Source organism: Coniophora puteana (assembly GCF_000271625.1).
Source record: "Coniophora puteana RWD-64-598 SS2 unplaced genomic scaffold CONPUscaffold_6, whole genome shotgun sequence".
NCBI classification, from domain to species: Eukaryota; Fungi; Basidiomycota; class Agaricomycetes; order Boletales; family Coniophoraceae; genus Coniophora; species Coniophora puteana.
Genome location: NW_006913058.1, coordinates 1,708,542 through 1,735,889, shown reverse-complemented (window position 1 = coordinate 1,735,889; position 27,348 = coordinate 1,708,542). Strand labels below are relative to the sequence as shown.

At 51.9% G+C, this 27,348-nt stretch overlaps 10 protein-coding genes across 10 annotated transcripts; 7 read left to right on the top strand and 3 right to left on the bottom strand.

The window, feature by feature from the left end:
* Positions 1-457: 457 nt before the first annotated feature.
* On the top strand, positions 458-1,166 carry CONPUDRAFT_137387 (uncharacterized protein). The gene is made up of 2 exons (XM_007770592.1): positions 458-711; positions 774-1,166. Exons 1-2 carry the CDS (start codon positions 490-492, stop codon positions 1,101-1,103), a joined length of 552 nt encoding a protein of 183 aa, XP_007768782.1. The 5' UTR covers positions 458-489; the 3' UTR covers positions 1,104-1,166.
* A 1,869-nt stretch (positions 1,167-3,035) lies between these two features.
* On the top strand, positions 3,036-4,067 carry CONPUDRAFT_144212 (uncharacterized protein). Its single transcript, XM_007770591.1, has 3 exons — positions 3,036-3,165; positions 3,224-3,568; positions 3,631-4,067. Exons 1-3 carry the CDS (start codon positions 3,094-3,096, stop codon positions 3,958-3,960), a joined length of 747 nt encoding a protein of 248 aa, XP_007768781.1. The 5' UTR covers positions 3,036-3,093; the 3' UTR covers positions 3,961-4,067.
* A 554-nt stretch (positions 4,068-4,621) lies between these two features.
* CONPUDRAFT_153984 (uncharacterized protein) lies at positions 4,622-5,878 on the top strand (the record flags this gene model as incomplete). Its single annotated transcript, XM_007770590.1, has 1 exon — positions 4,622-5,878. One exon carries the CDS (start codon positions 4,622-4,624, stop codon positions 5,876-5,878), a length of 1,257 nt encoding a protein of 418 aa, XP_007768780.1.
* A 395-nt stretch (positions 5,879-6,273) lies between these two features.
* On the top strand, positions 6,274-9,938 carry CONPUDRAFT_165584 (Pet127-domain-containing protein). Its single transcript, XM_007770589.1, has 12 exons — positions 6,274-6,796; positions 6,845-6,973; positions 7,022-7,091; positions 7,141-7,273; positions 7,325-7,471; positions 7,600-7,725; positions 7,784-7,906; positions 7,957-8,079; positions 8,136-8,233; positions 8,289-8,493; positions 8,549-8,735; positions 8,802-9,938. The coding sequence occupies exons 1-12, from the start codon at positions 6,298-6,300 to the stop codon at positions 9,782-9,784; spliced, it is 2,823 nt and encodes a 940-aa protein (XP_007768779.1). The 5' UTR covers positions 6,274-6,297; the 3' UTR covers positions 9,785-9,938.
* An 847-nt stretch (positions 9,939-10,785) lies between these two features.
* On the top strand, positions 10,786-12,250 carry CONPUDRAFT_144210 (uncharacterized protein; the record flags this gene model as incomplete). The annotated part of the gene is made up of 4 exons (XM_007770588.1): positions 10,786-10,861; positions 10,914-11,171; positions 11,404-11,732; positions 11,797-12,250. The coding sequence occupies 4 exons, from the start codon at positions 10,786-10,788 to the stop codon at positions 12,043-12,045; spliced, it is 912 nt and encodes a 303-aa protein (XP_007768778.1). The 3' UTR covers positions 12,046-12,250.
* Positions 12,251-13,333: 1,083 nt separating this feature from the next.
* CONPUDRAFT_73165 (uncharacterized protein) lies at positions 13,334-14,462 on the top strand (the record flags this gene model as incomplete). Its single annotated transcript, XM_007770133.1, has 4 exons — positions 13,334-13,403; positions 13,552-13,887; positions 13,931-14,259; positions 14,319-14,462. 4 exons carry the CDS (start codon positions 13,334-13,336, stop codon positions 14,460-14,462), a joined length of 879 nt encoding a protein of 292 aa, XP_007768323.1.
* A 444-nt stretch (positions 14,463-14,906) lies between these two features.
* Positions 14,907-18,178, bottom strand: CONPUDRAFT_153981 (uncharacterized protein; the record flags this gene model as incomplete). The annotated part of the gene is made up of 5 exons (XM_007770587.1): positions 14,907-15,647; positions 15,703-15,870; positions 15,932-17,155; positions 17,205-17,770; positions 17,821-18,178. The coding sequence occupies 5 exons, from the start codon at positions 18,176-18,178 to the stop codon at positions 14,907-14,909; spliced, it is 3,057 nt and encodes a 1,018-aa protein (XP_007768777.1).
* Positions 18,179-19,015: 837 nt separating this feature from the next.
* Positions 19,016-20,035, bottom strand: CONPUDRAFT_124561 (thioesterase thiol ester dehydrase-isomerase). The gene is made up of 9 exons (XM_007770586.1): positions 19,956-20,035; positions 19,881-19,908; positions 19,796-19,821; positions 19,679-19,742; positions 19,607-19,620; positions 19,385-19,556; positions 19,267-19,332; positions 19,176-19,213; positions 19,016-19,117 (listed from the first exon to the last, which is right to left on the bottom strand). The coding sequence occupies exons 1-9, from the start codon at positions 19,983-19,985 to the stop codon at positions 19,058-19,060; spliced, it is 498 nt and encodes a 165-aa protein (XP_007768776.1). The 5' UTR covers positions 19,986-20,035; the 3' UTR covers positions 19,016-19,057.
* A 732-nt stretch (positions 20,036-20,767) lies between these two features.
* Positions 20,768-22,978, top strand: CONPUDRAFT_90366 (glycosyltransferase family 57 protein; the record flags this gene model as incomplete). The annotated part of the gene is made up of 9 exons (XM_007770585.1): positions 20,768-20,846; positions 20,903-21,065; positions 21,122-21,296; positions 21,346-21,430; positions 21,491-21,653; positions 21,709-22,308; positions 22,359-22,488; positions 22,550-22,782; positions 22,819-22,978. 9 exons carry the CDS (start codon positions 20,768-20,770, stop codon positions 22,976-22,978), a joined length of 1,788 nt encoding a protein of 595 aa, XP_007768775.1.
* A 418-nt stretch (positions 22,979-23,396) lies between these two features.
* Positions 23,397-25,972, bottom strand: CONPUDRAFT_56129 (FAD/NAD(P)-binding domain-containing protein; the record flags this gene model as incomplete). The annotated part of the gene is made up of 9 exons (XM_007770058.1): positions 23,397-23,766; positions 23,821-23,912; positions 23,966-24,012; positions 24,071-24,371; positions 24,441-24,494; positions 24,549-24,885; positions 25,141-25,278; positions 25,304-25,778; positions 25,846-25,972. The coding sequence occupies 9 exons, from the start codon at positions 25,970-25,972 to the stop codon at positions 23,397-23,399; spliced, it is 1,941 nt and encodes a 646-aa protein (XP_007768248.1).
* Between the last annotated feature and the right edge of the window lie 1,376 nt (positions 25,973-27,348).

Here is a 27,348-nt window from a genome sequence, read left to right as displayed (position 1 = left end):
GATGGACGTGTCGATCGCATGGTGGACTCCCACTCAGACTAACAGCGGTTATTGCAGTGAAGTTTCATTATGCTTTCAGATATTCGATTGCGTTATACAGACGCTGGGCGCCACCATCCTAAGGCATGTGATATGGATCTGCGCTTCTTTTTTACGGCATCCAGTGACTAAATGCTGTACAGGGCGGCAAGCTCAGACCTGGACGCGTAGCTTCCTTGATCACCCACCTCCACCTCTTCAACAACCCACTCCATGCCCTTCTCTTCAGCCGGCACGAGCATGTTTGAGAGGGAAAGCTACCATGGGTCGGACCACAAAGAGGTTCGTAGAAGGACCTTCTTATATGTGATGCTAACGCGTGGCCACCAGAACAGAAACACTGTCGTGGCCAAGTTGGGATCATTGGGCTACTCCCTTCCCACCAACTACCTTTCTTCGTCAAACTCGGACACATTTACGGCGACAGCTCGTTTAATCATTGACCCAGCGATGGACATACCCTATCGCCTCCTCTCCTGGGACGATAAACTGCTGCTCCCCCACGACCGATGGAACATGAGGCTCTACCGCGACGAAGGGAGTATCTCAGGGGATATTGTCATCTTGCCTCCCAACATACCACCATCATCCGGCATTTCGGTTCCTCGAGCGCAACGGAAGAGGGCGTACTTGAAGATAGAGGCAAAGACAGGACCTGTCACGACAAAGATGGTGCGTATTCAAACAGTCCACCAGTAACACGTTCGGTCAGCGCTGATATTGCTCGATTTTAGCATAATCTTTACGACGAAACTCCCTATAAGCTAGAAGTATATGCATACGGTGACATTAAGCTGTATATTCCACCATCGTTCCGAGGTTTGTTGAGGCTCACTGCTCCGAGTCCTACGGCCCAACAACCTCAAGTGATCCTCTGCGACGAGCTGAAGGGTGTGAGCACCCCTACTGGAGATAGCTGGTGGAGTAGAGAGCGAGGTTGGTACGTTGGCTCGACTAGCGACGTTTTAAACAAAATCGAGGAGGGAGACGAAGTTGTAGCCTATACAAAGACGGGCAAGATTAACATATACTACGTCGAGGATCTCTCACTTGAGACTGATTGATCCCAGCACAAGGATAAATGTACTTCTCGGGACATATAATGTTGCATTTTCATCTTCACGGCGCAATGGGTAGAGAGGAACAGCATCAAGGATTTGTGAATACAGCTCTCGGAAGCCCTAACTTGGCCGTAACATGGCTAAAATTCTTTCTGTAATCAAATCTATGTTTGTCTAAATCATTGTGAGTGTACCTTGTGCCTACTTTCTGATAAATGGAAGGCTATCGGACTCTAAAAAAGCTTTGAAAAAAGCGAGTTTCCCATACAGTAATGTTTCGCACAGCAAGTATATGGCAGCATGGGCAAGTAATAGTTGACTGACTCGGCCTGGTGATGTGGTATCGCTGACAAAAGCGACGTAGGGCGACTAGCGGAGAGGCTACTAATCCAAGTACAAATAGAAAACTGGATTTGAGCTGGTGCGTTCGGGGACAGGATTGTTCGAACCGTACGAGTGTATGTCTGGGTGTCACGCTTATAATGATGCTTGCATCCCGTAGATTGCTGAAACAGTGTGATTGGATCTAAGGAAATGGGGTAGCTTAGTGGCGGTGCAGTAACTTGAGCGTGCTTCGAAATGCTTTCTCTCCGAGTCGTGGGTCTCACTACTACTTTATAACATACTGTACTTTTTCGACCAAAAGTTCGCGAGGTGGTGTGGGAATATGACTACCAAATACAGCGTGTCCCGCTTTTTAGTTCGCTGGTGTTGGTGGTGCGGGACATAAGTTCGGTTCGAGTTTTTTAAATAGGAAAATGAGTGTGTGGTGGATATCATCGCCTCATTCTGTGCGCTATGGTGTATTAATGAGCTGCTGGGATGACTGTATTGGTTGTCCACAAGTGAAATATTGATGCCCATTTAGCCCCTATTTACAACATGTCACCCATTTTAGTTCGTGGGCTCTACTGAAGCGGGACAAACCGACCAAAAGTTCGCGGTGCTGGTCCGAATGGGACACGGGACGAACTTTTGGTCGAAAAAGTACAGTACGTTCAACGACTCGGATCAACTATCAGAAAGCTCTTAGTGTTGACCAATACCTCACCTGACACCGGGTCGGTTACTATGTGCTTGTAACCCTCACTAGATGTGTCCTTGTTGCTTTCACAGGATCACGTCCAGCCTGTCTCTTAGATACACTGCAAACGGTCTTGCCAACGCAAATTAAATCAAAGTAAAATTAAAATAGATGCTCCACAGATGCGCCAAATGTACGTATGCCAAGCGTACCTGCGCTACATGGCTTTTTGACATGTCATTTCATTCTAAAACACCATAGAATATGGCAGATAATTTTTAAAGCTTGCAATATGCACCTGAATTATGTGCGAGAGAAAATCCTGTAAAAAGCTAGATTTTTTTGGTGTTTGAACATAGTTAAAAGCCGCTTTTTAAGACTGCTACAGTGGGTACTTTTAATTTTTTATCTTTGCATTGGCAAGATGGAACGCAAACGTCAATACCATTTGTGACATTATTACTTGAAAAGTACTTTAAAAAATAAGGTGAACACGGCAACCTGAGTTAGTTTCTGAGGCCTCATTATTTAAAACTTTATCAAAAACAGAGCTGCCCGGCTGTCAGTAAATGGCACCTTGCATTTCTGTCTTTGATAAACTTCAAAATAATGAGGAACTGATTATTGAAACCCAGATAGCTGTGTTCATTTTATTATTTATAATACTTTAATAATTAAAATGTCACTATTATCAAGAAATGTTTGCAGTGATAGCAGCGACTCGCGCCTCTCTGCAATTGCAAGTTACTCTTTCATAGGAATAACCACGTTGGTCTTATGAACCGACAAACCCGACAAACACTACTAACGGCCGGGCTATCCTTGTATTTCGAGACGGTTCTGGATTTTTCGGCTATATATAGGCGCTGAGCGCATGTGATGTGAAGCCATCCTTCCTTTTTACAGCAAGTGGCGACCCGAAGCTGTATATAGCTCGGGCAGAGACCTTGGCCACTTACCATCTACATCATGATGGCCTCCTCTTCGAACGATACACCCATGTTCGAGAAAGAAGGTTACCACGGGGCTGACTACAAAGAAGTTCGTAGAAGGGTTGTTCTCGTTCTTATACTTGAGGCTAATGCATTACTTGCCGCAGAACAGGGACCTTGTCGTCGCCGAGTTGGTATCATTAGGCTACTCGCTTCCCACCAACTTCCTGTATTCGTCAAACTCGGATACATTTACATCGACAGCTAACATCGTCATTGACCCGGCAATGGACATACCCAGACGACTCCTTTCATGGGATGTTTTGTCCTTGCTCCCCAAGGGCTTATGGCCGAACATGAAGCTTTATCGCGACGAAGGAAGTATCTTGGGAAACGTGGTCCTCCTGCCTCCCAATATACCTCCTTCGACCGGTGATTCAGTACCTCGGGCGCAACGGAAGAGGGCAAAGTTGAAGATAGAGGCGAAAAAAGGATGTATTACAACGAGAATAGTGCGTAACAAGCCAGGGTGCTGATAATCAGCTGAATCTGTGTTGAAACCGCGTATTTACAGCATAGTCTCTACAACGAGACTCCCTATACGCTGGAAATCCTCGCAGATGGCGACGTCGAGTTATATATCCCAGCCTCTTTTCGAGGTCTGTTGAGGCTCACCGCTCCACGTCCCCAAAATCAACAGCCCCAGGTAATCCTATGCGACGAATTGAAGAATGCAAGTACTCCTCTTGGAGATAACTGGTGGAGTAGAGAGCGAAAATGGTATGTTGGCGATAATAGGGCTGTTACGAACAAAACCGAGGAGGGAGACGAGGTTGTAGTCGATGCGAAGACGGGTAGGATCAACGTATACTACGTCGAGGATCTCGCGCTCGAGATAAATTGATGTCGATCCCTAAGATCGTGATACTTCTTGGCACAGTAGCGCCAGCTTCCATAACGTTCGATGCAATGAAAAAGAATCGAAGATACCTGAAATAGATCCATTGAGAGCGAACAATAAAGTCCACTGGATAGGAATAAAACCAACGGTACCAACTCCTTGGAAGTAACAACAACGACTTGTACTAGTGCTACGGATAGACGAGGATAGTGGTAATGAGCCCCTCGTGATGAAGCATTGTCAGTGAACACGTCGAAGTCATCTCCAAGCCACAAGCACTCAGATCCACAGCCCCAAGCGCTCTACTGTGTACCTCACATTCACACGTGCAATCACCAGCAGAACATAACGGACTGGTATAAGCATGTATTACTTACAAATCTGAAGGGTGACTGTATCGATAAACGGGGCCTTACGTCGGAACTCAAAGAGCTTATATCACCAGTACAACTTCAAAGTCAGATGTCGCATAGCAAGCGTACCCGGGGTAAGCAGTAGTCCATTAAAGTAATAGTACTCAATGACGATCTTCTTTTTAAGTTCTTGTCCTTCAGGCTCAAGCCTCGATAAAAACTGCTCAAGCGTCGCGATGCAAACGATTGACCATAATTCTTTCGTGAGTCCATAATACTTCATCCAGGTAAGGAACGGCCCACGTTCTGACATGACGATTGCTCGCATGTTGCAGACCATATTCACTGCGCCTACGGCGGTGACATTCAGGCCGGCTAGTCACCTCGCGGAGTCCTATCTCAAAAAAGATCCATCAGATGACGAGAGCACGGCAGAACCAAAAATGGCGCCGGAGATATTGCTTCAGGGCGCATGTCCGAACCAGTACAGTAAGTGCGCTGAACTGCTCCAGTCCTCCATTCCCAAAGGATTTGACGCCAGCGAGATAATATTGCAGCGCAATGGGCTTGTCCACACCTTGCTTGAGGCGTACAACGAGCACCGTGCGCGCGTGCTCCGTCCGATTGATGTCTGGCTTGCCATCTTGACCCAGTTCTCCTTCTATGTGAGCGCGTATGCGGAAGAGCGGCTCTCTCTGTTCGTTGCACATAAGGGGAAGAAGGAGCTTAGGCCAACAGCGTACAGAACGCGGTACACGGTCGACTTCGGGAGAGTGGCTAGGCAGACGGCGGACCTTCTCGAAGAGAATTTGACAGATCCCGCGCTTCGAATGTGGGCAACTCCGAAGTTCAGTACGACGACGATCACGGACAATAAAGTGTTCGCTATTGCGCTCATGGCCACGACGAAGAGCTATTGGGAGACTTTTTTCGGGCTGTGCTGTGGTATCCCTCGCGTCACGCTGGATGGAACGCGCGAGGATTGGGAGGTCGTGTTGCAGAGTATTGACAAGCTGAAGGAATTCGGGTTCGAGACGACCGCATGGTATCACCTGCTCAGGCCTGTGCTGGCATGCTTCGTAAACGCGTTTGACGACCCCGACGGAGAGGAGAACATCGACTTCTGGGGGAGAGTCGCCCACCTTCACAGCGGCATGAGTGGTCCAACGTACCTCATGGGTTGGGCCACTACCTTCTGCGTATTCGATGCCCATGGGAAGTGGCAAGGGCCATTCCTAGACAACATCCCCTCCTTCGATTCTCCGTCCCAGGACTACGCCAAGCTTAGTGGAGAAGCCTTCGCAAAAGAACATTTAGAACTAGACTCTGACTCGTACCTCGTTCTCGACGGGGTTCCCTACCCACACATTAGTATGAGGGACATTCCAGCTGGGACCTTTGAGGTAGACGTCAAACTCGATGACAACGGTGAGATGCTCGAGACGCTCCTTGTAGCCGGGAGCATGGGGAGCGCCGTTAGCTTGAGCAACGACATATCGTTGTCCAAAACCGAGGAGAGGGACATAGTGAGGCCCGTGCCTGGATGGTGGATGTTTATCAAAAAGTAGAGAGGCGATTCGGACGAGAAGCGAACGCGATAAATTGTATGCATCTTTATGAACATAATCATCGCATGTTGTACTTGTACCTTTGTATTGTAAAGTCAGCCCCATCGTCGAGAACTAACAAGGACACGTCGTTGATCGTTGATATGGTAGCTAATGAGGTATATGACACGCACGTCTTATCCGAGTACCCCTGCGTTTTTCCCAGATTCCTGGAAATGTTTGCGAGAAAGTCGATAAATATGTTTCAGCCGCACATAAGTTGTTGCGTTGGATGAATTGAATCACCGCTTTGTCGGAGACTAAATATCTCCTGCAATACTTTCATAGGAGCTCGAATAATTACCCCTGCCGATTCGGCAGTTCGCGAGTGAACTTATGACGGCGTTTTTGGACGCGTCGAGTTTTCTCCGACCACTCGTATGAAGCGCGTCGCCAATGCCGGGGCGCGACTTGTCTCCTCCTCACTTTCTTCCAGCTACCTGGACTCCAATGTCGTAGCGCGGAGAGCACTGCATACCACACTCCCTGCGTGCAAACGCAAGAAAACGCAGCCTGCCTCCAATGACGAAACTGGGACGCCTTCGCTCTCGCAACGCCTCGCAGCTATGAGCTCGCAAAATCTGCAAGCCAATACGCGTCAGGCGCTCTCAAAACGTGAGGGCGAAATGGAGGAGACGCTCAAAGCCGTTGGGTCGATGATTATGACTCGCGGTGACGACGCTCAGAAGGCCAATGCCACCCCAACGAGCAAAAGCGCGAAGAGGAAAGCCAAGAAGCGCAAGGCCGCGAAGAGCAACGCCAATTGGGCAGCTCTCGAGGGAATAGTCGGCGGGGGACATACGCAGCCCTCACCTAGTAGGCAAGGACTGGGGCCAGGCCTCGTCGCAGAGGAGTGGGTCGACAGCTGGGGCGAAGACAGTGCGTAACATCCCTGGCAGAACCGATGTGTTGCTAAAGGGTCCCTAGAACTCGTGCCGCATGGTTCTCCTTCCTCAAGGTCGAGTCGGGCGGCCCCACCGCATGTCCATCATCCGCTTCCATATACCCGTCGTATAGAAGGTCTCCTCGAAAATGACTCGACGCCAACGCTAGAAGGTGTGTCACCTGGCTGTCGGTCGACGTTTGTGTCCTCATATTGTTCAGATCTTCCCCCACCATCGGACCAGAAACCGATCGCTTCCCTGGCTCACGGACTAGATCGTGTGCTCTTCAAGTGCGTACATTGTGGTGCTCTCCCTCCTGTAGATGCTAACCACCCGCAGTCCCGGCGTTCATTGGATGCGGGATCCCCGTTCAAAGGTCTACAACTTTGACCCATGGCTCGAAGAAGTTCCGGACGTCAGCGACTTCGCGTTTGATCGCATTACAGGATTCATTAAGAGTTCTCGGGACAAAGTGGGTAGTTCAGACTTCGACACTTGCGAACACGCTGCTAAGTAAACTTAGGATCTATGGTCGCTCGCCAAGCGCGAAGGAAAACAGTACGCCGGCTCGACGTCCTCATTGACTGGCTTGCTATCGCATTCATATTTCCTGATATCGGAGGACAAGGAGGTGGATACGACGACATTGAGCAAGCACTTCTCGCGAGAGGTGAGCAACACTCAAAGCATATTTGACGCATAGACGCGTCACTGTATGCGGCGAAGCAACTGTGTCCCGCTTATTTATGTTCCTTCCTCTGCATTATCTCGCGATGCTAACCCTTTTTCAATCCTCAGCCACAGAACTTCACTCCTGGCCAGCGTATGCCCGCATCGATATTGCTCAAGCATCGTGATGGCGTTTATACCATTGACTCGGACAAGGACGATGACTTTGCCGAGAAGAATGTTCTGACGTGGATGGTGCGCTCATATACATCTTTGGCTTTAATCCGCGTGTGCTTACGATAGCTCTCAACAGGGTACTATGCTAGAGCGTTTTCTTACGTTGAAGCCGGAAGAGTATAAGCGTCTCACGCGGAGCGCGCAGAACCCTGATGCTGAGACGAACGATCCACGGCGCGAGGCATATCGATACGCCAAGGTGAGTGTTATATATACACGCGTTTATTCGCATGCTGACGTGAATTGCAGTCAGGCAAGATGGTCATGCGGTCGCAGCTGGACTGTGCAGATAGTCGGTTGCCCGGGACAGGTGTCTTTGATCTCAAGACACGTGCGGCTGTCCCGGTTAGATATGATATTATCAACTGGGAGGTATGTGTTTTTGTACTGCCGATTAGCAGAGGGTTCACGTCGTTTTATGTGTCCAGGAGCACGCGGGTTATCTCATTCGGTCGCTGCACGGGCCAATGGAGAGCTTCGAGAAGGAGTACTATGACCTTATCCGGTCGGCATTCCTGAAGTACAGGTACGTATCCTGTCGTCCCCCGTGTTATCTGATTGAGAGTCCTGAAATGTATCAGTTTCCAAGTGCGCATCGGAAACATGGACGGCGTCCTCGTGGCGTACCACAACACATCCCGTATCTTTGGCTTCCAGTACGTCCCCCTGGAAGAGATGGAAGAACGCTTGTACGGTGGGCCTGGGCGTGGCGACCTCGTCTTCTCGCGCACGGTACGCCTGGTAGAGCAAGTCTTGGCGGAGGTAACCCAGGTGTATCCCGGAGAGGTGTGCTTCCTTATACATCTTCGAGGCGGAACAAGAGCTGACAGGGGCTGCATAGTCCGTCCGACTAACGCTGGAGAAGCTCGAGGGAACCAAGACGATGCATGTATGGGTCGAGCCTGTCGAAGCAAAGGAGGACGACCCGGCAAGGCCGTCAATTGTACAGCTAAATATCGAGGTACAGAACTTCGTTAATCAAGAGCCAGTCCGCGGGAGCACGGCCGTCAACTCCGACGACAAGTCATGTGTGTACACCTCTACTACCTAAAGCATGAAACGCCTGACTGACAATGGCGCTCAACGTCCTATAGGGATGGTGCACTACATCATCATGCGTTCTTCTCTCAGTGAGCGTGAGGTTCGGCGCAAACTCAGCGCAGCCAAGGACCGTCAGTGGCGCGCGTACAGCATGCCCACCGGTGTGGAGAGCCTCGACGCGATGGAGAAGTGGTGGCATAACATGAACTATGGCTCTGCGCCCACGCCCACGGGTGTCATCGAGCCGGTGGAGGAGGATGTGCAGGTGTCGGCTGAACCAGCTGTTCCTCGGGACGGCGAGCTAGAGGCCGAGTCTAGCTCTTCCGATGCCGGGCTTGATGCCGAGGCGGAGGCAGAGGTAGTGGTGGACGCCTTGGAGGAGCCATCAACTCCCTCCCCATCGCCACCCTCCCGTCGTCCATTCGACCCGACTCGATTCACGCCCCCTGACGCTCGAATTGAGGCTCTCCGCGACATCTCTCGTCGAGGAGCAGTTGAGCTTGCGCGCGAGCATGAGCAGGGCTCCGAGAAGGTCGTCTGGGGCGGGCCCGCTCCGCCTCCCGTCACAGTTGCCGAGGTTGCCGAAGCGCATGCGGCGCGACTCTTGGCGTCCCAGGCTCGCGCACGGGCTTTCGAGACAGAAGAGGCACGGAGCGAAGATCCCAACGCTGTTCTCGCTGAGGACGTGGTGTCTCCTGTCCAAGAGGTCCCGGAAGCAAGGAGCGAGGATGTCAAGGTTGCAATGGCGCTGTTCGACAGTTCCTTGACGGAAGAGCTACAGGAGGCGCTTGGGATGGAGGCTGGGGCAAATGAATTCGAGCCTTATCTCGGCGGGTTGCCGCCTTCTGCTACGAAGGACGTGCGAGCGAGGATGCTGGAAGAGAGGAGCGAAGCCCCCGAGGCCAGCGTGGCTACTACAGATACATCCAACGAAGCGCCGTCTTCTTCAGAGTCAAGACAACCCTCTGGGGCCTCCGATGATCCTGCGCCTTCATCGGCGGACGGAGTCCACTCCAAGGGGGAGTCTATCGCCTAGGTTTGCGTGCTTTCGTCCATGCTTTCCGTCACAATATGCTATGCTTTTGCCCAATGTCACACTTGCTATTTCACGTCGCAACTGCACTCACATCTACTGTATAGCTCATATAGAAGAAATTCACACATAGATCATGCCTAATGACAATCACAACCTCTCCTCCATTTTCTCAGTAGGAATGCATCTATCGAACACGAGCAATGGGTATCGCAACTCCAACTCGAGTACTCTTTCAAGCTTAGGGATGGACTAGCGCGAGGTTCGTCAGAAGCGCCATGACGACAGATGAAACCGATATGGTAGGTTCAGCTCACAATTGTGCGTACTTGCAATAAGCAGACCTCAGCAGGGATGCCCCATCTCAGGACGGGACTGTAGCTTCTTGGTGGTCTAATATGGGTTACGCTGATACTCCATTCGGCTTAATGGCACGGTTTTGATCGGTCCGTTAGAATGGAACACTTTGACGAGACCGATAGGGCATCTACACCCTTATCAGACGCTCACAAAGGCCATGCGCCCTCAACATGGAAGAGTGCCGCTCAGAAGTGCGCCATTATGATTGACGAACTTTCCTGATAAGACCGATCAGGTGTGTGGCTCGTTGAATTACAGAGTTACGTTCCCGGTACGTACCCGCTCCACCGACTACAACGAGGAGAGTTACTGGAACTTTATCTTAGGCCTTCTCCAAGGCGTACTGTGGCTGCCCCGAGATACATAACGGCCACTTCAACCGGAAAACACAGGTAGCTGATTTCCACATACTATGAGTATTTATGCAGCGCTAACGATGATTTGTTATTTCAGACTTGAATCGTAGTCAGCAGGGCTTCTTTCCGACGCTCACGAATATATTCTCAGCGAAACCCAAGAACGCAGCTGCCAGGCGGGAGAGCTGCGGCTGATAGCCCAAGAAGAGCTTTCAATGGCGATAAAACACCCCTTCTTCAAAGCCATCGACGCGCTACCTTCTCCCGTGTCACTGAGTAGGGACCAAGATGGGCCACCTTCCAGCTGACTACACTCTGGAAGTCGGTACTTACGTCGGCAACGCATTTTTGGGCGTCATTCTAGGTAATCCCGCGCATCTAGTTCCAGATTCGTTCCGACCTCTGATAGCAGACAGGGATAGACATATGCATGTGTTCGGCATCCGTATATCTACTTCTGAAGAAACGACAGTTTCATCCTCGCTGGACGTACTTCTACATTTCCTACGGCGCCGTTTTGCTGGTACTCGTGACGGTGAACGTTGTCGTCAACCAGTATTTTGGACAGCTCCTCTGGATAAATGACCGCGGTGCTCCCGGAGGGCCGCCTGCTTGGTTCTCCGTCAACATGAACAACCCGCTCTACGTTACTGGCAATGCTGTAACCGTCATCTGTAACGTTCTCGGAGACGCCCTGATGGCAAGTCGTTATTTTTACCCCCTGTGATACCGCCGGTTGTAAACCTTGCTGACGAGATGTCCAGCTTCATCGCTACTACATTATTGTTGGAAGAGGTTGGACTATTATTGCCCCATCCTTCCTATATGTTTGCACAATAGGTGGATCGCTATCATATTTCTCGCTGCTTCCGAGTCCCCCTCACCATGAATCGTCTTTGTCCATAGGTTCATCCATCGCTGCAACGGTTAATGCGGCACTCCCCAACGGAGACATTTGGTCTGGAGTCGCTGTTGACCTCGACATGCTCTGGGTCGCGTCAACGGTATCATTCAACGTGCTCGTAAGCACCATGATTTGCTGGCGTATGATCAGTGTTGGGCGTGCGCATCCCAACAAGGTTTATGGCGAGGGGTTCAGCAACTATACCGGCATCATCAGTATGATTGTTGAAGCGACCATTCCGTTTACTGCTGTTGGAATTGCATATTTCATCGCTCAGCTTTGCAAGAGCGGAACAGAAGCTACTCTTGGCGACGTTTGGTCCGTACTATGTGTGCGTAATCCCCATCCTACACCGTTGCCGGAGAGGAACATGACAATAACGTCTTCATCATCAGGCATTGTCGCCACAGTTGATTATCTTGCGCATCGCAATGGGATTCGGCTGGTCAAAGGGCACGGTCCAGGAGCTAACTCGAACAGACGAAATCAGCATGATTATATCTGGCTCTTGGCAGGCGTCAAACTCGGCTTCTCTGAGTAACACGGCGCTTGGCTTCCCTCGGATGCGTACTCTTAGTGTGACAGCAAAATGTTCCGCATCTACAACTGACGAGCCTTTGGCAACGGGTGAAGGAAACGTGTAGAATGTAGTCAGAAACTTAAGCTAAGGTTTTGCTTTGACGTGACCTATCGCAGACCCATTTTCTTCGGTTATCAGAGGCAACATCCATCGAGTCCATGTATATGTGAACAATTTTGAACATTAAACCGTTCCTCTGCGTTGATGTAGGATAGCTAGATTTTCTTGATCGCTCTTTCTTGTGTGTCTATGTAAAATATTGTATCGGCTTGTATGCAGATTATCATAAAGGATTCACCCATTCATAAAATTTAGTATCAAACTTGAAGCTGGATTTATATGCTATTCAACGTAAACCCCCTATATTCAAGTTTTAGCAGACAGCAGGCTCCCCAGCAGTATATCATTCTCTTGAGAGCATGTGGTCAGAGGTAATATAGCACGTATTGTGTACGGATCACATTCTACTAAGAAAAGGCCCGTAGAATGGTGCCTTGTCCAGAATGGAATAGAGCGCTAGAGATCAGGACAAGGATCAGGATGGCGGGTTGTGGGGAGGCAAACACAATTCAGCTGTGTTACGGAAAATGCCGCATCGGAGAACACAACATATTATGCCACAAACAAGGGCTTGCGTTTAGGCACCCAATTGAATGCTCATAGATTTCACAACAGCTACACAGTTCAGCGAGGCCGTCGCTTTCCTATCGTAAAAAGCACTCCAAAGTTTAGCTCAATGTGAGGCGAGCCTCTTAGAACCTTGCATTGGCCTGGTGAGTACCTTAATCAAGATAAAGTTAGGGCTGTACCGAGCGCTTACTACTAGCTTGACGCTACTCCGATTTTGTGTCGCTAGCCACGGCGCTGAGAAACAAAAAATATTTTTCAAAAGCTGCACAAGGCATCTCTATTGTGTCCAGGGTAAGCCTCGTTACAATAATCATCCAGGTACTCGGGCCCACCCTCACCCTCTACCCTTCATACTCGGAGCCCCTCTGATTGTTGAAACTAGAGAGCTGCTAGTCATGGCAGCAGCCTCTCCCAGGGCGAGCCTTCAGGTGAAGGTCCGCGAAAGCGAGTCCGCAATTATTTGGATGTCATTCCATTATCCAAAAAATTGGTCTTGGCCGAGCTCATAGTGATGAAACTTCATTAACATTAAGGAGACGGCAGACGCAATTAGCTTGGGCATGGGGTACACGTGCTGTGCCTTTGACCGTGGAATCACCTCACAGCATACATGAATAGCCTTCGAACGAGGATTCGTATATCTTTGTCCCTGGTGCCCTCGTATTACTATACCCTTGCTCCTCCAGCGTCTTTTTTGGTCAAGCGTCTCTAGAGGTCACGCGATGAGCTCTAACGAGAATCAGCTAGAGACAAGTATCTATGTCGGCAATGCACTATCCGCTATTCTATATGGTGAGCCACTGCATTCCCAATTTACCCTGGCACCTCACCGCAACGACCGTTTCACTGGCAGGCGTCAACTTATGCATGTACTTTACAACTGCACATCTTCTCGTCAAGAGACGTATACTCGATCGGAACTGGACCATTTTCTACATAGGTTACGGGGCCATCCTTCTCCTTATGCTGACGATATACGGTGTCATGATCCAGACCTTCGGCCAACTTCTGTGGATAACCTACAGAGACACCTCCGGAGGTCCGCCGGTTTGGCTTGTGAATCACAGCCATAGCTGGTATGGAGTTCTTGCATCCGCTATGACTACGATTTCAAACACAATGGGGGATGGTCTTATGGTAACGCTCGTTGACCTGACATTCGACACGGCATCTAACTCATACTCAACAGCTTCGTCGCTGCTATATCATACTTCAAAAAAGCAAGCGTCATCTCATCTTCCCCACCTTGCTATACAGCGGGGTATTTGGTCGGTCGGTCTGTTACACACCTCCGAGCACGCTAATATTGTTCGTCTCAGTATCCTCAATCGTAACCACCATTAAAGACGCCAGCCCACAAAGCAACTTCTGGGCGCTCACGTTTCTCCCTTGGGACGTAGCCTGGATCTCATGCACGGCAGCGTTCAACGCAACCGTGACATTCATGATCTGCTATCGTATTATGGCCACTAACTGGGCCACTCGCGACATCTTACCGGCAAAAGTTCTGCGAACACACACAGGATTGATCTCTATGATGGTCGAAGGGACGATCCCTTTCACACTTCTCGGAATCGCCTATGCAATTTCGGAAGCGACTGAAAATGTCTCACAAATATGCCTTTCTCGCGTGTGGATGTTGTTCTGTGTGCGTGTTTTTTTCTACCTCCTAGCTAGCAATGCTAAGCGTAATACCGTTACACGTAGGTTCTGTCACAGCAGTTTATTATTCTCCGCATTGCGATGGGCATGGCGTGGTCGGAGGACACTGTGAATCAAGTAGCCCTAAACATGTCCCTGGAAGGTGGGGAAGAGGAATCCCGCGTGATGAGCGAGAAGCAGAGTGCATAATGCATAATATCCGTCAATTACTGCTTCGTCGACGGCTCTCCTATGGTCATATGATAGCTTGGATGTCGCATGTGAAAACAGTCCCTTTATCTGTTGCGGATAGTATGGTGAAGGCTCGCTGATCTCACCCAAGTTGCAGCAAATGTGCTTCTCATATAAGACTACAAGCGGGTACAAGTCGTAGTCAAGCACATGTGAATGCTACATTATATAGCCTAGAGCTCCCGCTTCTACCATCCTCATCGCGGCGCGCTCATCTGCGCAGAAGCGCCTTGTCGTCAGTGTGTCGAACATCGGTTGGTCAGCTGAAGACATGGAGTTGAAGGCACGGAGTATAGTTGGAAGACTTGAGCGAGAGAGCGAGCGGTCGGTCAGCACAAGTGCAGAAGTGCAGATTTGATCGCGTCGCCAGAGTGAGAGCTCAAGTCCTTGTCCAGTCAGCGCCTAGCGCTGAAGATGAATCCCGAACACTGGTCGCGCGCTCCCGGGCTTCTTCTTGCCGCTGCTCTTCTTCTTGGCTTTCTTGTTCGACGAGTGAGGATGAGAGGAGGACTCCTCGGACGACTGGCTCTCCTCTGCGTGACGTTCGGCGCGCTCCTTGTTGCGTCGCCGCTGGTTCCTCTGCTGGGTGGCAGTCAGATGCTGCGAAGGTGCGTCCACGTCGATTGGCTGAGAGGCATGGAGGGCGTCGGCAGCATCACATTCAGTGGCCCAGTTGAGACCCTCTTCGACCTCGAGCACGGTGAAAGGGTTAGCTGCGACAGAGTCGGTCGTCGGTGTGGCTTTAGAGGCCTCCTCGCGTTGACGCTGCCTGAGGTCGGCGCGCTTCTGGGCCTTGGTGCGCATCACGACATGCGAGGTCGGTGTAAAGTCATGGAGGAACGCCTCTGGCCCCTCCTCGAGGAGCAGCTCGAGCGTAAGCTCCGGGACATCTTGAGAGATCGACTCCGGCTTGGCAGCGGAGCAGCGTGGGATCGTCATCTCCGCAATCTCCGCAATGTCGGGTAGCGGGCACCGACCACGGACTGAGATCAAGAGCGCAAGGAAACTAGGGTCGTGCCCCGCGAGATCAAGATGGAGGTGTTGATCGGTGCGAGCTCCTTCGGTAGAGAGTGCTCGAGGGCCGGCGAGTAGGAGTGCGTCGACTGAGAGACGACGGAAGTCATCTAGTTGCGCTTGGGACTCCTGTAATCAAGTAATCATAAGTTTACGTCACTCAGAAAAAAAGGGAATAGCGTACCTTGTCATACCGCTCTCGCCAGTATGTCTTCTTGTACAGAACAGAATCGAGTCCAGGCTCGGAATTGGAAGCGTCCAAAGAAGCGACGAGACATTCGCGATCACTGACTTGAGGTTCGATGGGGAGGAGCGAGCCAATCTCCGCCAACGATAAAGCAAGGACGGCCATCTGAAAACCAAAAGTCAACAACATGGCCAACAAATTATGTTTAAAGTGAAGCACAAATTACCTTCTCCGACTCAGCTGCTTCCCGTTCTCGCTTCCTATGCCTCTTCAGCTGATTCTTTCTCTTGCGAGCAGTGTTAACCTCATCGTCAGTGGCCGGTGGCAATGACATGAGCACAGCGTCCTCGAACAACTCATCTACGTCGGGAGCGTGGGTCGGGATCTTGATAACAAGAACAGGGTCTTCCTCGTTGTCGACAAGCGGCAGTACCGTGAGTGAATTGCACTCAGTTCCTTTCTCGAGTCGGATGGGAGGGAGATGGGTTCTTGTTGTGTACCCGATGAGCTCCTCGTCGTTGGGTCGTGGCGATGGCACGATTGCGGTGTGTTCGAGTACTTCATCCACGTCGGGAGTGGGGGTCGGGATATTGATAACAAGAACAGAATCTTCCTCATTGTCGACAAGCGGCAGTACCGTGAGCAAATTGTGCTCAGTTCCTTTCCCGAGTCGGATGGGAGGGAGATCGATTCTTGCTGTGTACCCGATGAACTCCTCGTCGTCGGCTGGCGGCGATGGCTCGAGCTCGGCGAGTTCGAGTACTTCGTTCGCACCAGGGGCGGGGAGCGGCATGGCAATGGCGTGTCCGAAAACTTCGTCATCGTCAACTGGAGGCAGCGGCTCGAGCAAAGCGTGCCCGAGAACTTCATCAGCGTCGACGGGGGGTAGGGGAATGCTTGCTGCATGTCCGACAAGCTCGTCGTCGTCGACCGGTGGCAGGCCCACGAGCAAAGCGTGCTCGAATTCTTCTTCAGCGTCCGGAGCGGGGAGCGGGGTGTTGGCAGCGAGAGCCAAATCCTCCTCGTTGTTGACAAGCGGCAGTACTGCGAGCAAATTATACTCAGTTCCTTTCCCGAGTCGGATGAGAGGGAGTTGGATTCTTGCTGTGTACCCGATGGGCTCCTCGTTGTTGGCTGGTGGCAGGGCCTCGATTTCTTCGTCCGCGTCGGGAGCGAGGACTGGTGCGCTGGCTGTGTATCCAAAATCTTCCTCGCCGTTGTTCAACGGCAGTACCGTGAGCAAAGCATGCTCATTTCCTTTCTTTGAGGGGAGGAGAGGGAGAAGGGTGGACGGAACAGATGGGAGCCAAGTGCTGGATGCGAGTGAGATTTCGAGAACAGTGGAGCCGTGCATTTCAGGAGGCGAGAGGTTGACAAGAAGGACATTGTCGAGAAGATGGTGATCGAGGGAGACATAGACGTGACGAGGCTTGCGTCGATATATGCGACCCTAGGAAAGTGATGAGCTGACGTCATTCGAGATGGTTCAAGGTGCTTACCTTGAAGTTCCAGAGAATGACAGAAACGAGAATGAATCCGAATACGCGTGCCATTGTCGGGAAATAGACGTAGGGGAGGAGCTGCAGAAGCCATGCCTTGAAATCCTGAGTGTCTGAACGCGCGAATCGAGCCTTGAGGGGGATGTTGGCCAAAACCTGGGGTCTGAAGACGTCGACTGACGTGGGCTGGTCGCCCGCCGCGCAGAATTCCGGTGGGGCAAGCTCGAGGACCTTGAGCTCGCAGGTGGGAAGCGAAGCGGCGGAAAGCGTGGACCTGAGAGCTTGGTCAACCGAAGTGGGCTGGTCGTCCGCCGAGCACACATCGAACTTGGCGAGTTCGAGGACCTTAAACTCGCAGGTGGGAAGCAGAGTGGCGGAAGGCGCGGACCCGAGAGCTGTGTCGACTGAAGCAAGCTGGTCGTCCGTCGAGCACACGTCCGTCAAGGTGAGGAGTTCGAGACCTTTGAACTCGCAGACGGGGAGCGGGGCGATGGGAAGCGTGTCGGAGGTAGACCAGGAGGCTTGAGGTTCTTTGAACGTCTCGTTTGACGACGCCCAGAGGATGACTAGTGTTAGGCGTTAGCTATGTATCGTAGGTAGAGACGAGAGACGTTACCATTGTCAGGCGTAAGGCCAGGTACGAGGCCGGGGCTTGACTGATCTTCAGACGCGAGGGCACCGTCTTCAGACAGCAACGTATTGTTGAGGACCGAGGGGAAAGGGATGACGACCGCCGACAGTCGAAGTGAGACGACGTCGGCGATGCTCTTGATCCCTCGGGCGATGTGCTGGCCGAAGACGTGAGGGAGCGTGCGGATGCCGAGCTGAGGACCAAGCTCGGCGAGCGCGTTGGAGAGCAGAGGACCACCGGGGAGACCGAGTAGTCCGGAGGACGTCAGCGTACCGGACCCAGCCAGCGCATAGAATGCGTGGAGGGCACGGATGGCTGCGGAGACAAAAATGATATAGTTCATTGTTGGATGTTTGTTGCGATGTGATATGTTTACGATGAGGAGGGAAGGGATTCGACGTGCCATCCTATATAGGTCTGGAGTTCAACACTTTGGTACTGTTTGGCAAGGCGGGCCGAGGAGGAAGAGGCTGACATTGGTCCATGTTGGAACTTCTGAGTCGAGAACTGCCGCGGAGAGCTTTAGAATCTAGCTGGAATGTGTCTAGATTGGGAGCTCACCTAATGTTCGCGCTCGATCACTGTGTCGAACAATCCCAATTCGTTCAAATTGCATACCAGCAGTCTGATACACGTCTCGGCCAACTACTACGCCCTCTTTTCAACGCGACGTCTCTTCGTCGGAGGGGATGGGAGGCTTGGAAGCGCCGCAATCCCCGCCGACCACTGACGCGTCGAGACGTACAATGGCAAGGTGATAAGCGGAGGCGTGTCTGTTGCGCGACGCCAAGTAGAATCATCGCCAGATAGAGATTGCGACCATACGTAGCGACATCTGCCATAGCGAGCTTGACGAAAGCCGGCGTGCCCCCGCGGAGGACGAGGATGACGCGTTGGTCTCTATTTCAAACGCGACCTAAGATGAGCAACTCGATCTGCAGCCTTGCCTTATATGATATTTTCCTCGCCCTCGGAGAAACTGGCAATAATCTGCGCACGCTGCGTGTCAGTGACACGGAATACTTGAGATATACCTTAGCGAGATGGGCAGCGGCAAGTACATCAACCGAGCGAAGCCAGGTAGAATCGCTGTCGGGTCCTTGGGTGCCATTGTACGCGTAGGCAGCGACGTTTGCACTAATGAGGTTAACAAAACGACACGGTCTAGCAGAGGACGAGGGTGATGAATTGGTCTCTATTTCAAACTCGACAAATAGACAGTTCAGTCTACATCTTTGCCTTCTATTATAGTTTCTCCGTCCTCAGAGAACTTGACATTGTTCTGCGCGAGATACACGTTAGTCAAGGGCGTGTCAGACTTTGCTCAGAGGTGTACACACAGGATCCGAAGACGACCTGCCGACGTATTTCGTGTGATCTACGAATGCATACATGTTAGAGTATTTTAAGGAAAGGGGCAAAAAGACGCACGTCCGTAGGCGACAAGGTCCCCTGTAGGATTCGTAAAGTCGACACGGGTGTATGCAAGGGACTTGCCTGTGGGAAGGATTAGCGACTACTTGCGTGCGTTTTACCTACGATAACGCACCCATTGCAGTGACTATGGCCCTCGCATGCAAAACGTCCCCGCCTCTCCCGGCAGGTTTGATAAACGAAGCTCCTATGTCTGTTGAAACACCAGTCATGTAATGGCCCCTTGACGCGACAGCGAGAGATCCCAGGGTATCCGTCAAGGACATGATAAGACCGCCGTGCACGGTCTGAATGTATGGATAAGCGAGAGTGGAATGATGAAGGGAAAGGCACGCACTCCAACCCTGTTCACTTGACTTTGGTCGTCAAATCCAAGTTCGAGTCGTGCACTAAGGACCCGGAAGCTCACGATTATACGGCTCGATTTTCAAAGACGTCTCGACCGTTCCGGGGAGTGCCCGACGAATCTCGAGCTGTGGTGCCGTTACTTAGAATAGCATCGGTGCGAATATAATCATGCACGCACATTGGGGAAGCACAGTCCATCGTGACCTATGTCATGCATCTAGTAAGGGCGACATCCTTGGGAATTCTCATGCCTCCAGAGCTACCTTTGTTGTCAATGAACGACTTCCAGACCTGGAGGAGTTTTGAGGAGACACGCTTGAAAGAATGAAGGCACATACCCGCCTCGTGAAGCGTAGACAAGCTGACATGTTGAGCTTTGAGAAACGGATAAGAGTGCTGGAAGATACCGTCGGGAAAGTGTCGGGACCAAGAGCCAGCGCGTGGCATTTCCTTTGTTTGTTTCTGAAGCTCTTGCCAAACACCGACGCGACGGACACGCCTCCTCCACCCCTCCGCCAACATACCACCTCATTGTGGTCCAGCTATCATTTCATTATGGACGAGGTATCCGCGACATCCCAACTAGGTCCCACTAACAGAAAAACTATGCGCGACCGGACAACATCCTTTAACTCTCTTCCGCAAATTCGCGGCGGACAGGTCAGAACGCGTGCTGGCCTGGCAGGTCATACGCCCATGAGCAGCTTGCACAGCTTCACGTACGCTATCGTTCTCCCTGCATTCTAATCAGATTTTCTCCAGCCTTCTGATACACCTGATACGCAGGTCGGACACAGAACACTCTGAAATTATCTCACCCACACCCAGGCGCGACCTTCTCCAGACTTCTCAAAGCCCGCATTGGCTCCAGCTCGACCACGATGGTGGCTTTCCGCACGAGCGCAATCTCTCTCCCGTCTCTGCAACATCCTCCATAGCCTCTGCCGTGCATTCTTCAGGAGCGACTAGCGCGACCAAGAGACGCAGTTTCAGCACGCTGATGGAGAAGGAGAGGCTCAAGCGCCGGTTCCCCACCTCGCCAATGACGCCCAGCGGGAGTAGGGATGTGGGCCTGGGCACGATTCCGGAGGCGGAGGAGCCAGATACGGGTGCAGCGAGGAGGTATGTGAGGTGGTTGCATAAGAACTCGATGAAGGCGTATGCGGTGCCAACCGCGGTTGCTGCGTCGTTCTTGGTGAAATGGTGCATTGGCTTGGGGTCGTACTCAGGTGCGTAAACATGGGCTTCTGTCTCGGAGATTGCGACTCACAGGGTTGCGCTTCAGGTCAAGGTACCCCTCCAATGTACGGCGACTACGAAGCCCAGAGGCACTGGATGGAACTTACTATCCACCTTCCTCCTCGAAAATGGTACACCTACGACCTCCAGTACTGGGGTCTCGACTATCCACCATTAACGGCATATGTTTCCTGGATATGCGGTCAAGTGTGAGTTACACTAGCACATTTCCCATCCCTTGACGATTCATGACTGCCTTCGATAGTGGTGCCTTGGTCAACCCAGCGTGGGTTGCACTCGATAGCTCAAGGGGTATTGAGACACCCGAGAGCAAGCTATTCATGCGATCGACTGTCATGTTTTTCGACACCCTCATATACGTCCCTGCACTATATTACTTTATCAAGACCTGGCAAGACTCGCGGTCATCCAGGACCCAGGTGCGTGCTTCCCGGTGCGAAAGAGTCATGAACCTGAATGGGCCCTCAGCATGTCGCGCTGCTCATTCTGCTGCTGCAACCAGCGCTACTCCTCATTGATAATGGGCACTTCCAATACAACTCTGTAATGCTTGGTGCGTATACGCGGTTACGATTAGCTTGGTGTTCTGGCTAACCGACGCTGTCGTGTTCAGGATTGACATTGTTTGCCTTGTCATCCTTTGCCAAAGGGCAAGACCTCGTCGGCGCGGCCTTCTTTGTTCTCAGTCTCGGTTTTAAGCAGATGGCTTTGTACTACGCCCCTGCGATCGGCACTTACCTTCTCGGCAAGTGCATATATCTGGGTCCTGTCCATGGGTGAGTGTGGGTTTAACTCATGAACTCGGTACCCTTAACGTAACACCATCCTTAGCACACGCCTTTTCGTCCGCCTCGCCGCCGTCACCACCCTCACATTTGCTCTACTCTTTGCCCCTTTCCTCCCGCCGTTCGCACCCGTATCGGGCATCCTTGATCCTTTAAGCCGTATCTTCCCCTTCAACCGTGGTCTTTTCGAGGACAAGGTCGCCAATTTCTGGTGCCTCACCAACGTCGCCATCAAATGGAAACAGCTCTTCGCAGGTCGAGAACACATCCTCGTGCGGGCGAGCGCGGCGTTCACTATTCTCGGCTTCGCGCCTGCCGTCGCTGGACTCGCGTGGGGCGCGTACAAGACACGGCTGTCCCTCGTCGCGGCCGAGTCTGCGCCTGCAGTGCAGCAGGAGAAGGAGAAGGAGGAGGGGAGAGGTGGCGGAAGTGTTTTGGCGGATAAGAGGACGCAGACGGCGCTGTTGCCACTGCTGCCGTATGCGCTGCTCACGAGCGCGATGTCGTTCTTCTTGTTCTCGTTCCAGGTGCACGAGAAGACGATTTTGCTGCCGCTTATGCCGCTTATGTTGCTCCTGTCTGGCGCGTCGCATGGGGGTGAGGTGTGGGCGTGGGGTGTGCTCGGAGCAAATGTGGGTGCGTTCAGGTAAGTTGAGATTGCTTGCGGCGTGGAAGAGGTGTTGACCAATGTCGTAGCATGTGGCCACTGCTCAAGCGTGACGGCCTCGGTATGGAATACATGGCGACGCTCGCGATCTGGAATCGGCTCGTCGGGTTCAGCCCGCTCTCGCCAAAACTCGACTCCTTTGTCGGCATACTTTCCTTTGTGCGTCTCGTCTCCAATTTACTCTTATCTGATCGTTCCCACTGAGCAACCGCACACCCAGGCCGCGCACACCGGCATGTTCGCCCTCCACTTCCTTGAACTCATCTTCGCAGCGCCCGCACGCTATCCCGACCTCTTCCCCGTACTCAACGTGCTCCTCTCCGCACCCGTCTTCGGTCTTATCTGGATATGGAGCATCAAGCGCGGCATTCAGGTCGGCTGGGCGCTCGGCGGCCTCGGGCCCTCCGCGATCTCGACCCCGTCGAACTCTGTCGGCGGCGGGGGCGGCGGCTCGTATGTGCGCCAGCGCGTCATGTCGGATGCGACAAGTGTTGGTGGGGATATCGACGGCATGCCTGGGCAGACGAGCCCGGTGATTGGGAGTTTGCGGAGGGATGCGGGTGTGCGGACGACGAGTATGTCTAGTACTATGGGGAGGACGGAGAGGAAGAGGAGGACATCGACGAGGGCAGAAAGTGTGGGGCTGTAACCTGGTTGCTGGTGATTTACAATGGACATTTCGTACATATATGCATGTTGTCTGATCATGCCGTTTTGGATTAGGCTTTTCTTACGCCGTTATAATAGTGATCCTTGGAATTGGAAAGTCCAACAGCAACCGGACTCATCCAGCGGTATAATGTCGTGTATCCTTGACAGGCTACAGCGAAGCATTGACAGTAGAGGTTCCTTGATATCATAACACGGCATGGAACTAGGATGATGAGTGAAGGGGTTTAGGCAATACACTTTCTGCATACATGTCACGATATCATTGTCTCGGAGCGAACATCGTATCGATCGCAATATCTTAGCGTAGCTTAGTTGCTACATGCGAAAACTAGCCGGGTAACAAAGAAATCAAATAACCAATCTACTTATCATTCACCGACTCCACCAAATTCAGTCTAAGGGATTTCATTCAGCTCATGAACGTTGAACCCTAGTGAAGCTATCAACAACTCACCATCCACAGCTGGCGTCGGACCCTTTATGCCGAGCTCCTCTGCAAGGATTTGCAGTGCCTGAAGCATCGTCCTTTCATCACTCCAAGTCTTTTGACGAGAAGAAACATAGTTACGCACCACCAGCTTGCTATAGTACCGCGCCATGAAAAACGCCCCCGGGCAAATCCACAGCCCAGGTTGTCCTGATGGCCTGTTGAATCGTTTCATTTCACCCACGGAGTCGAGTCCAAAAACACGGGGGCCGATTTTAGAGGCAATGTTTGGACCCATGAGTGCGTGAATGCTTTCCATGATGGCCTGATTGCCCGTTCTACAGGAGTTTCCGTGAGTGAATTCATTGGAAAGAGGTAGGGAAACTGCTCACGCCAGGACGACGACATCTGCAGGGAGCTTTGTGCCATCAACGAGCACCAAGCTTTCTTCTTCGAAGTGTGAGACTTCAGCGCCTTGCTTGACCTACAGAGGGGTCAACATCATGTACTAAGTGAGTGAGAATGCTAAACCCTTACCTTTACTGTGCCGTTGGCTATGAGCTCTCCAAACCCAGTATCGAGTACTGTCATAACACTCGTCATCAACGTGAATCCAGCCCCAAACGTCCACAAAGCACGCACTCGTCTTCGCAGCAAGCATCTCGAAAATAAACGCCGCCGCACCCGCCTTCATCCCGTTACACTCCCACGTGAGCTTGAGCCCCTTTTCCTGCAGCCGCTTGTGGAGATCCGCGTCCATGCTCTTGACGTGCTCGAGCAGGCCGCCCTCCATCATGGCGATGATCAAGCGCGGCGGTAGCGAGTTCGCGAGAAGGTCCGCGTCCTCCATGCGCCGGCCGGGCACAAAGTAGTCGGCAGCGAAGGTTGCGTTAAAGGTCGCAAGGGACTGGTGGAATATTGCGCTGCGCTGAACAACGGTGACCTGCATGTGTTTTGAGACAAATTAGAGGAAGGATGTGTCTAGTAGGGGGTGGTTGGGCGATGAGTTTACCTCAGATGCGCCATTGGCCACAAAGTCTTGGATTATGTCGCCCGAGGCGTTTCCCTGTGTTGGCATTCATCAGCATCCTCCAAGAAAAGGGCACTGAACGTGACTGACAGCTCCGACAACAACCGCCTTCTTCCCCTTCCACTTTCCCGCACCCTTATGCAAGTCCGTATGATACACCTCCCCCTTGAACGCTTCCCTTCCAGGGAATTCAGGGATATTTGGACGACCAGTAGTCAAAGCAAGTAGAATGTACTTCGGGTGCAGCGTGACATGGTTGCCAGATCGATCAACTATGACGGTCCATCGACGAGTCTCAGAGTCGTATACAGGTTCCGGGGAAGAAAGGAGCGTGGATGAGGTCCAGACGTGCAGCTCCTGGAGGAGAACATACGATTCCATGAAGTCACCGAGGCGGGAGCCGCTGATGTACTCGGGGAAGTTCTCACTGTAAAATCCGAGCCGTGTGTTAGTATGGGTATGCAAAGTTACAGGAAGGTGGCGTCACGGACGGGAATGGCTGGTAGAGGACTGAGATGAGATAGGTTAGCTAAGTTACACCTAGGGCAGGAGTTTGGTACGATTCAGACGTACAAGTGTTGACGATAAGAGGGAAATGCAACGTCAAAGTGGGGTAGCTAGAGAGAGAGGGAAAGCAATGAATCTTCATTTATCGACACCTGAGAATGATTGTGATGCTCACCGATTTCGCCACACGTCTCCGACGCGAGGCGTCTTCTCAACAACGAGGGCACGAATTCCCATGCGCCGGAGACGAGCTGCTTGCATCAGCCCATTATGGCCCGCACCCACTTCAAAAACATACATGAGTATAAGCGCACTAAGACACAACATCCGCAATGAACCAACCTATTAAGACCGTTGGATCGCTCTCAATAGCCTCCACCTCCTTCGCTTTTTCTTCCCTCGCATTGGTCGCTGCATTCGGATCCAGCGACTTCCCGCGAGGACGTTCAGTCGGCTCCTCGTGGCCTACGAGGTCGTGCAGCACTGTATACAGTGTCATTGCCTTCCATTCGCCATCGGCTTCAGGGGATTGCACGAGGCGGAAGAAGCCACGCCCACGTGCGTGTGGAGAGCGCAGGGAGAACGTGAGCGCGCCTTGGATGCCGAACTTGGACGGGTCGTGTGGGAGGGGGAATTTCTCCGGCGGGCCCAGTGACGATTGGGTGTCGAGGACGATGTCGTGGATTCCGGTGGTGTCAAAGCGGCGCTTAGTCTCAGAGCCTGTGCTGAAGGGATTGTCGCACTCGGAGAGGAAGGATTCTATGGCAGAGCGGCTGGAGATGGATCTGAAGTCCCAGGAGAAACAGAGGTGATCTATTAAAGTGTATAAGGTTAAGAGTGACAGAGACGCAACTGAATGTTTGTTCAGGCCAATACATACCACGAAGCCAGCCAACTGCTACGAATTGTTGAGCGAACTTGGCAATGTCGCCTTCAGCAGCAGCGCTGTTGAGTCCAGCCACCCATTCTGTCGCAAGTTTATTCATGTCAATTTCTTCGTCAGCCATCGCCCGGGGGTTTCACAAAGAAGCAAGCTGGTCGTTGATCGCTGGGCGGACAAGGAAGGATGCGGGTAAACTAGATATCGGCTTAGAAGGCTCCAAGGATACCATATATGCCCACAGTTGCATTATCTTTATCCTGAATTTGATGCAAGTGTTCGAGCGCTAACTCAAAGAGAGTCCCCACGGGCTAACGGCACTGTCCTCATACATACCGTAAACCTTGCGAACCACTTTCGCCAGAAGGAATGGAGGGCGTAAGTGGCGCGGGCAGGTGACTTTGATGGGTCTGGGAATTGAATGTACGAAGGCCGGCATTTCGCTGAAGACTGTCAGGATTCGAGAGTGCACCGCATCGGAGGAACGGGAGTAGAGGCCGAGGACGAGGGAACGGATCGAGGGAAGAAGAGGACGGAGGGAATGGATCGAGGAACGGGAGAAGAGAAGCAGCGTCGGCGGAGAGAAAGAGAAGGTCGAAGGCAGGAAGCAGGAGAAAGGAATGCCGAGGTATATCAAGAGAGCGCCCGCCGCCGAGCTGCCCCCCCATTCGCTAGTACCACAGCGTCTTGGGGGTAAGCTCATATCGCCTCAGGACTAGGGATCCATACTCACGTCCTCTCCCTAGATCCATACTTATATACTTCAGGTACATTAGACTCATTCGCTAGTACCACAGCGTCTTGGGGATCCATACTTATATACTTCAGTTTCTCACAAAGACTTACCTCATAACGCCGTAGGTAGTAAGACTGGCTTCATGTCAGACAGTTGCTACCTCATTGAAGAAGGCCACCCCAGCCCTCGTGTCTCACTGGCACTGACGGACCCAACCCGGGCACTGGCTCCTGTGTCGTACGTGAGCATGCCTTTACTTACTGAAACGGTGAACAGTAGTGGACCAAGGATTTTTCGACTCTTAGCCCGTGATCAGATGTTTAGATGATGGCAATGTCTCTATCCAGTTTCCGTCTTTTTGGCGGCTTGTGACCATTATCAAGTAGAGCTCCGAGCAAAACCCCGAGACAGCGTGAGATTTATCAAGCGCTGACCAACTCCATGATACCCTGCCGAAGATGCCAGTAGATGTTTATAAGCGCGGTGTTGTTTTTTGAAGAGTGCTAGACACTAAACCCTATGCGTAGACACCAATAAGCCTACTAAAAGCCGCAGTGAGCGATACGTATTATATGAGGCCAAAAGAATGTGTCAAGGGAAAATGTGCCCACCTCAAGTGCTCGATTCAGCGCTGGATTGCATTTCAGCGCTCTAGGTACAGAGGGAACGAAATTCAGGTTTAGATGCGTAGAGTGCTTGGAAAGCGCATGGTTATAATTTGAGCTCGGACTCTCGGAGGCAACGCCGACCAGACAGGGGCTGCTTGC

Excerpts from the sequence above, each read along its gene's own strand:
- CONPUDRAFT_137387 (XM_007770592.1), top strand. The coding sequence starts at position 490 with ATGGACATACCCTATCGCCTCCTCTCCTGGGACGATAAACTGCTGCTC. Across the intron at positions 712-773 it reads GACCTGTCACGACAAAGATG|CATAATCTTTACGACGAAAC; the intron begins GTGCGTATTCAA and ends GCTCGATTTTAG.
- CONPUDRAFT_144212 (XM_007770591.1), top strand. The coding sequence starts at position 3,094 with ATGATGGCCTCCTCTTCGAACGATACACCCATGTTCGAGAAAGAAGGT. Across the intron at positions 3,166-3,223 it reads ACGGGGCTGACTACAAAGAA|AACAGGGACCTTGTCGTCGC; the intron begins GTTCGTAGAAGG and ends TACTTGCCGCAG. Across the intron at positions 3,569-3,630 it reads GATGTATTACAACGAGAATA|CATAGTCTCTACAACGAGAC; the intron begins GTGCGTAACAAG and ends GCGTATTTACAG.
- CONPUDRAFT_165584 (XM_007770589.1), top strand. The coding sequence starts at position 6,298 with ATGAAGCGCGTCGCCAATGCCGGGGCGCGACTTGTCTCCTCCTCACTT. Across the intron at positions 6,797-6,844 it reads CGACAGCTGGGGCGAAGACA|AACTCGTGCCGCATGGTTCT; the intron begins GTGCGTAACATC and ends AAGGGTCCCTAG. Across the intron at positions 7,092-7,140 it reads CTAGATCGTGTGCTCTTCAA|TCCCGGCGTTCATTGGATGC; the intron begins GTGCGTACATTG and ends AACCACCCGCAG.
- CONPUDRAFT_124561 (XM_007770586.1), bottom strand. The coding sequence starts at position 19,985 with ATGTCAGCTTGTCTACGCTTCACGAGGCGG. Across the intron at positions 19,909-19,955 it reads GTCTACGCTTCACGAGGCGG|GTCTGGAAGTCGTTCATTGA; the intron begins GTATGTGCCTTC and ends AAACTCCTCCAG. Across the intron at positions 19,214-19,266 it reads GGACCTTGTCGCCTACGGAC|ATCACACGAAATACGTCGGC; the intron begins GTGCGTCTTTTT and ends ATGCATTCGTAG.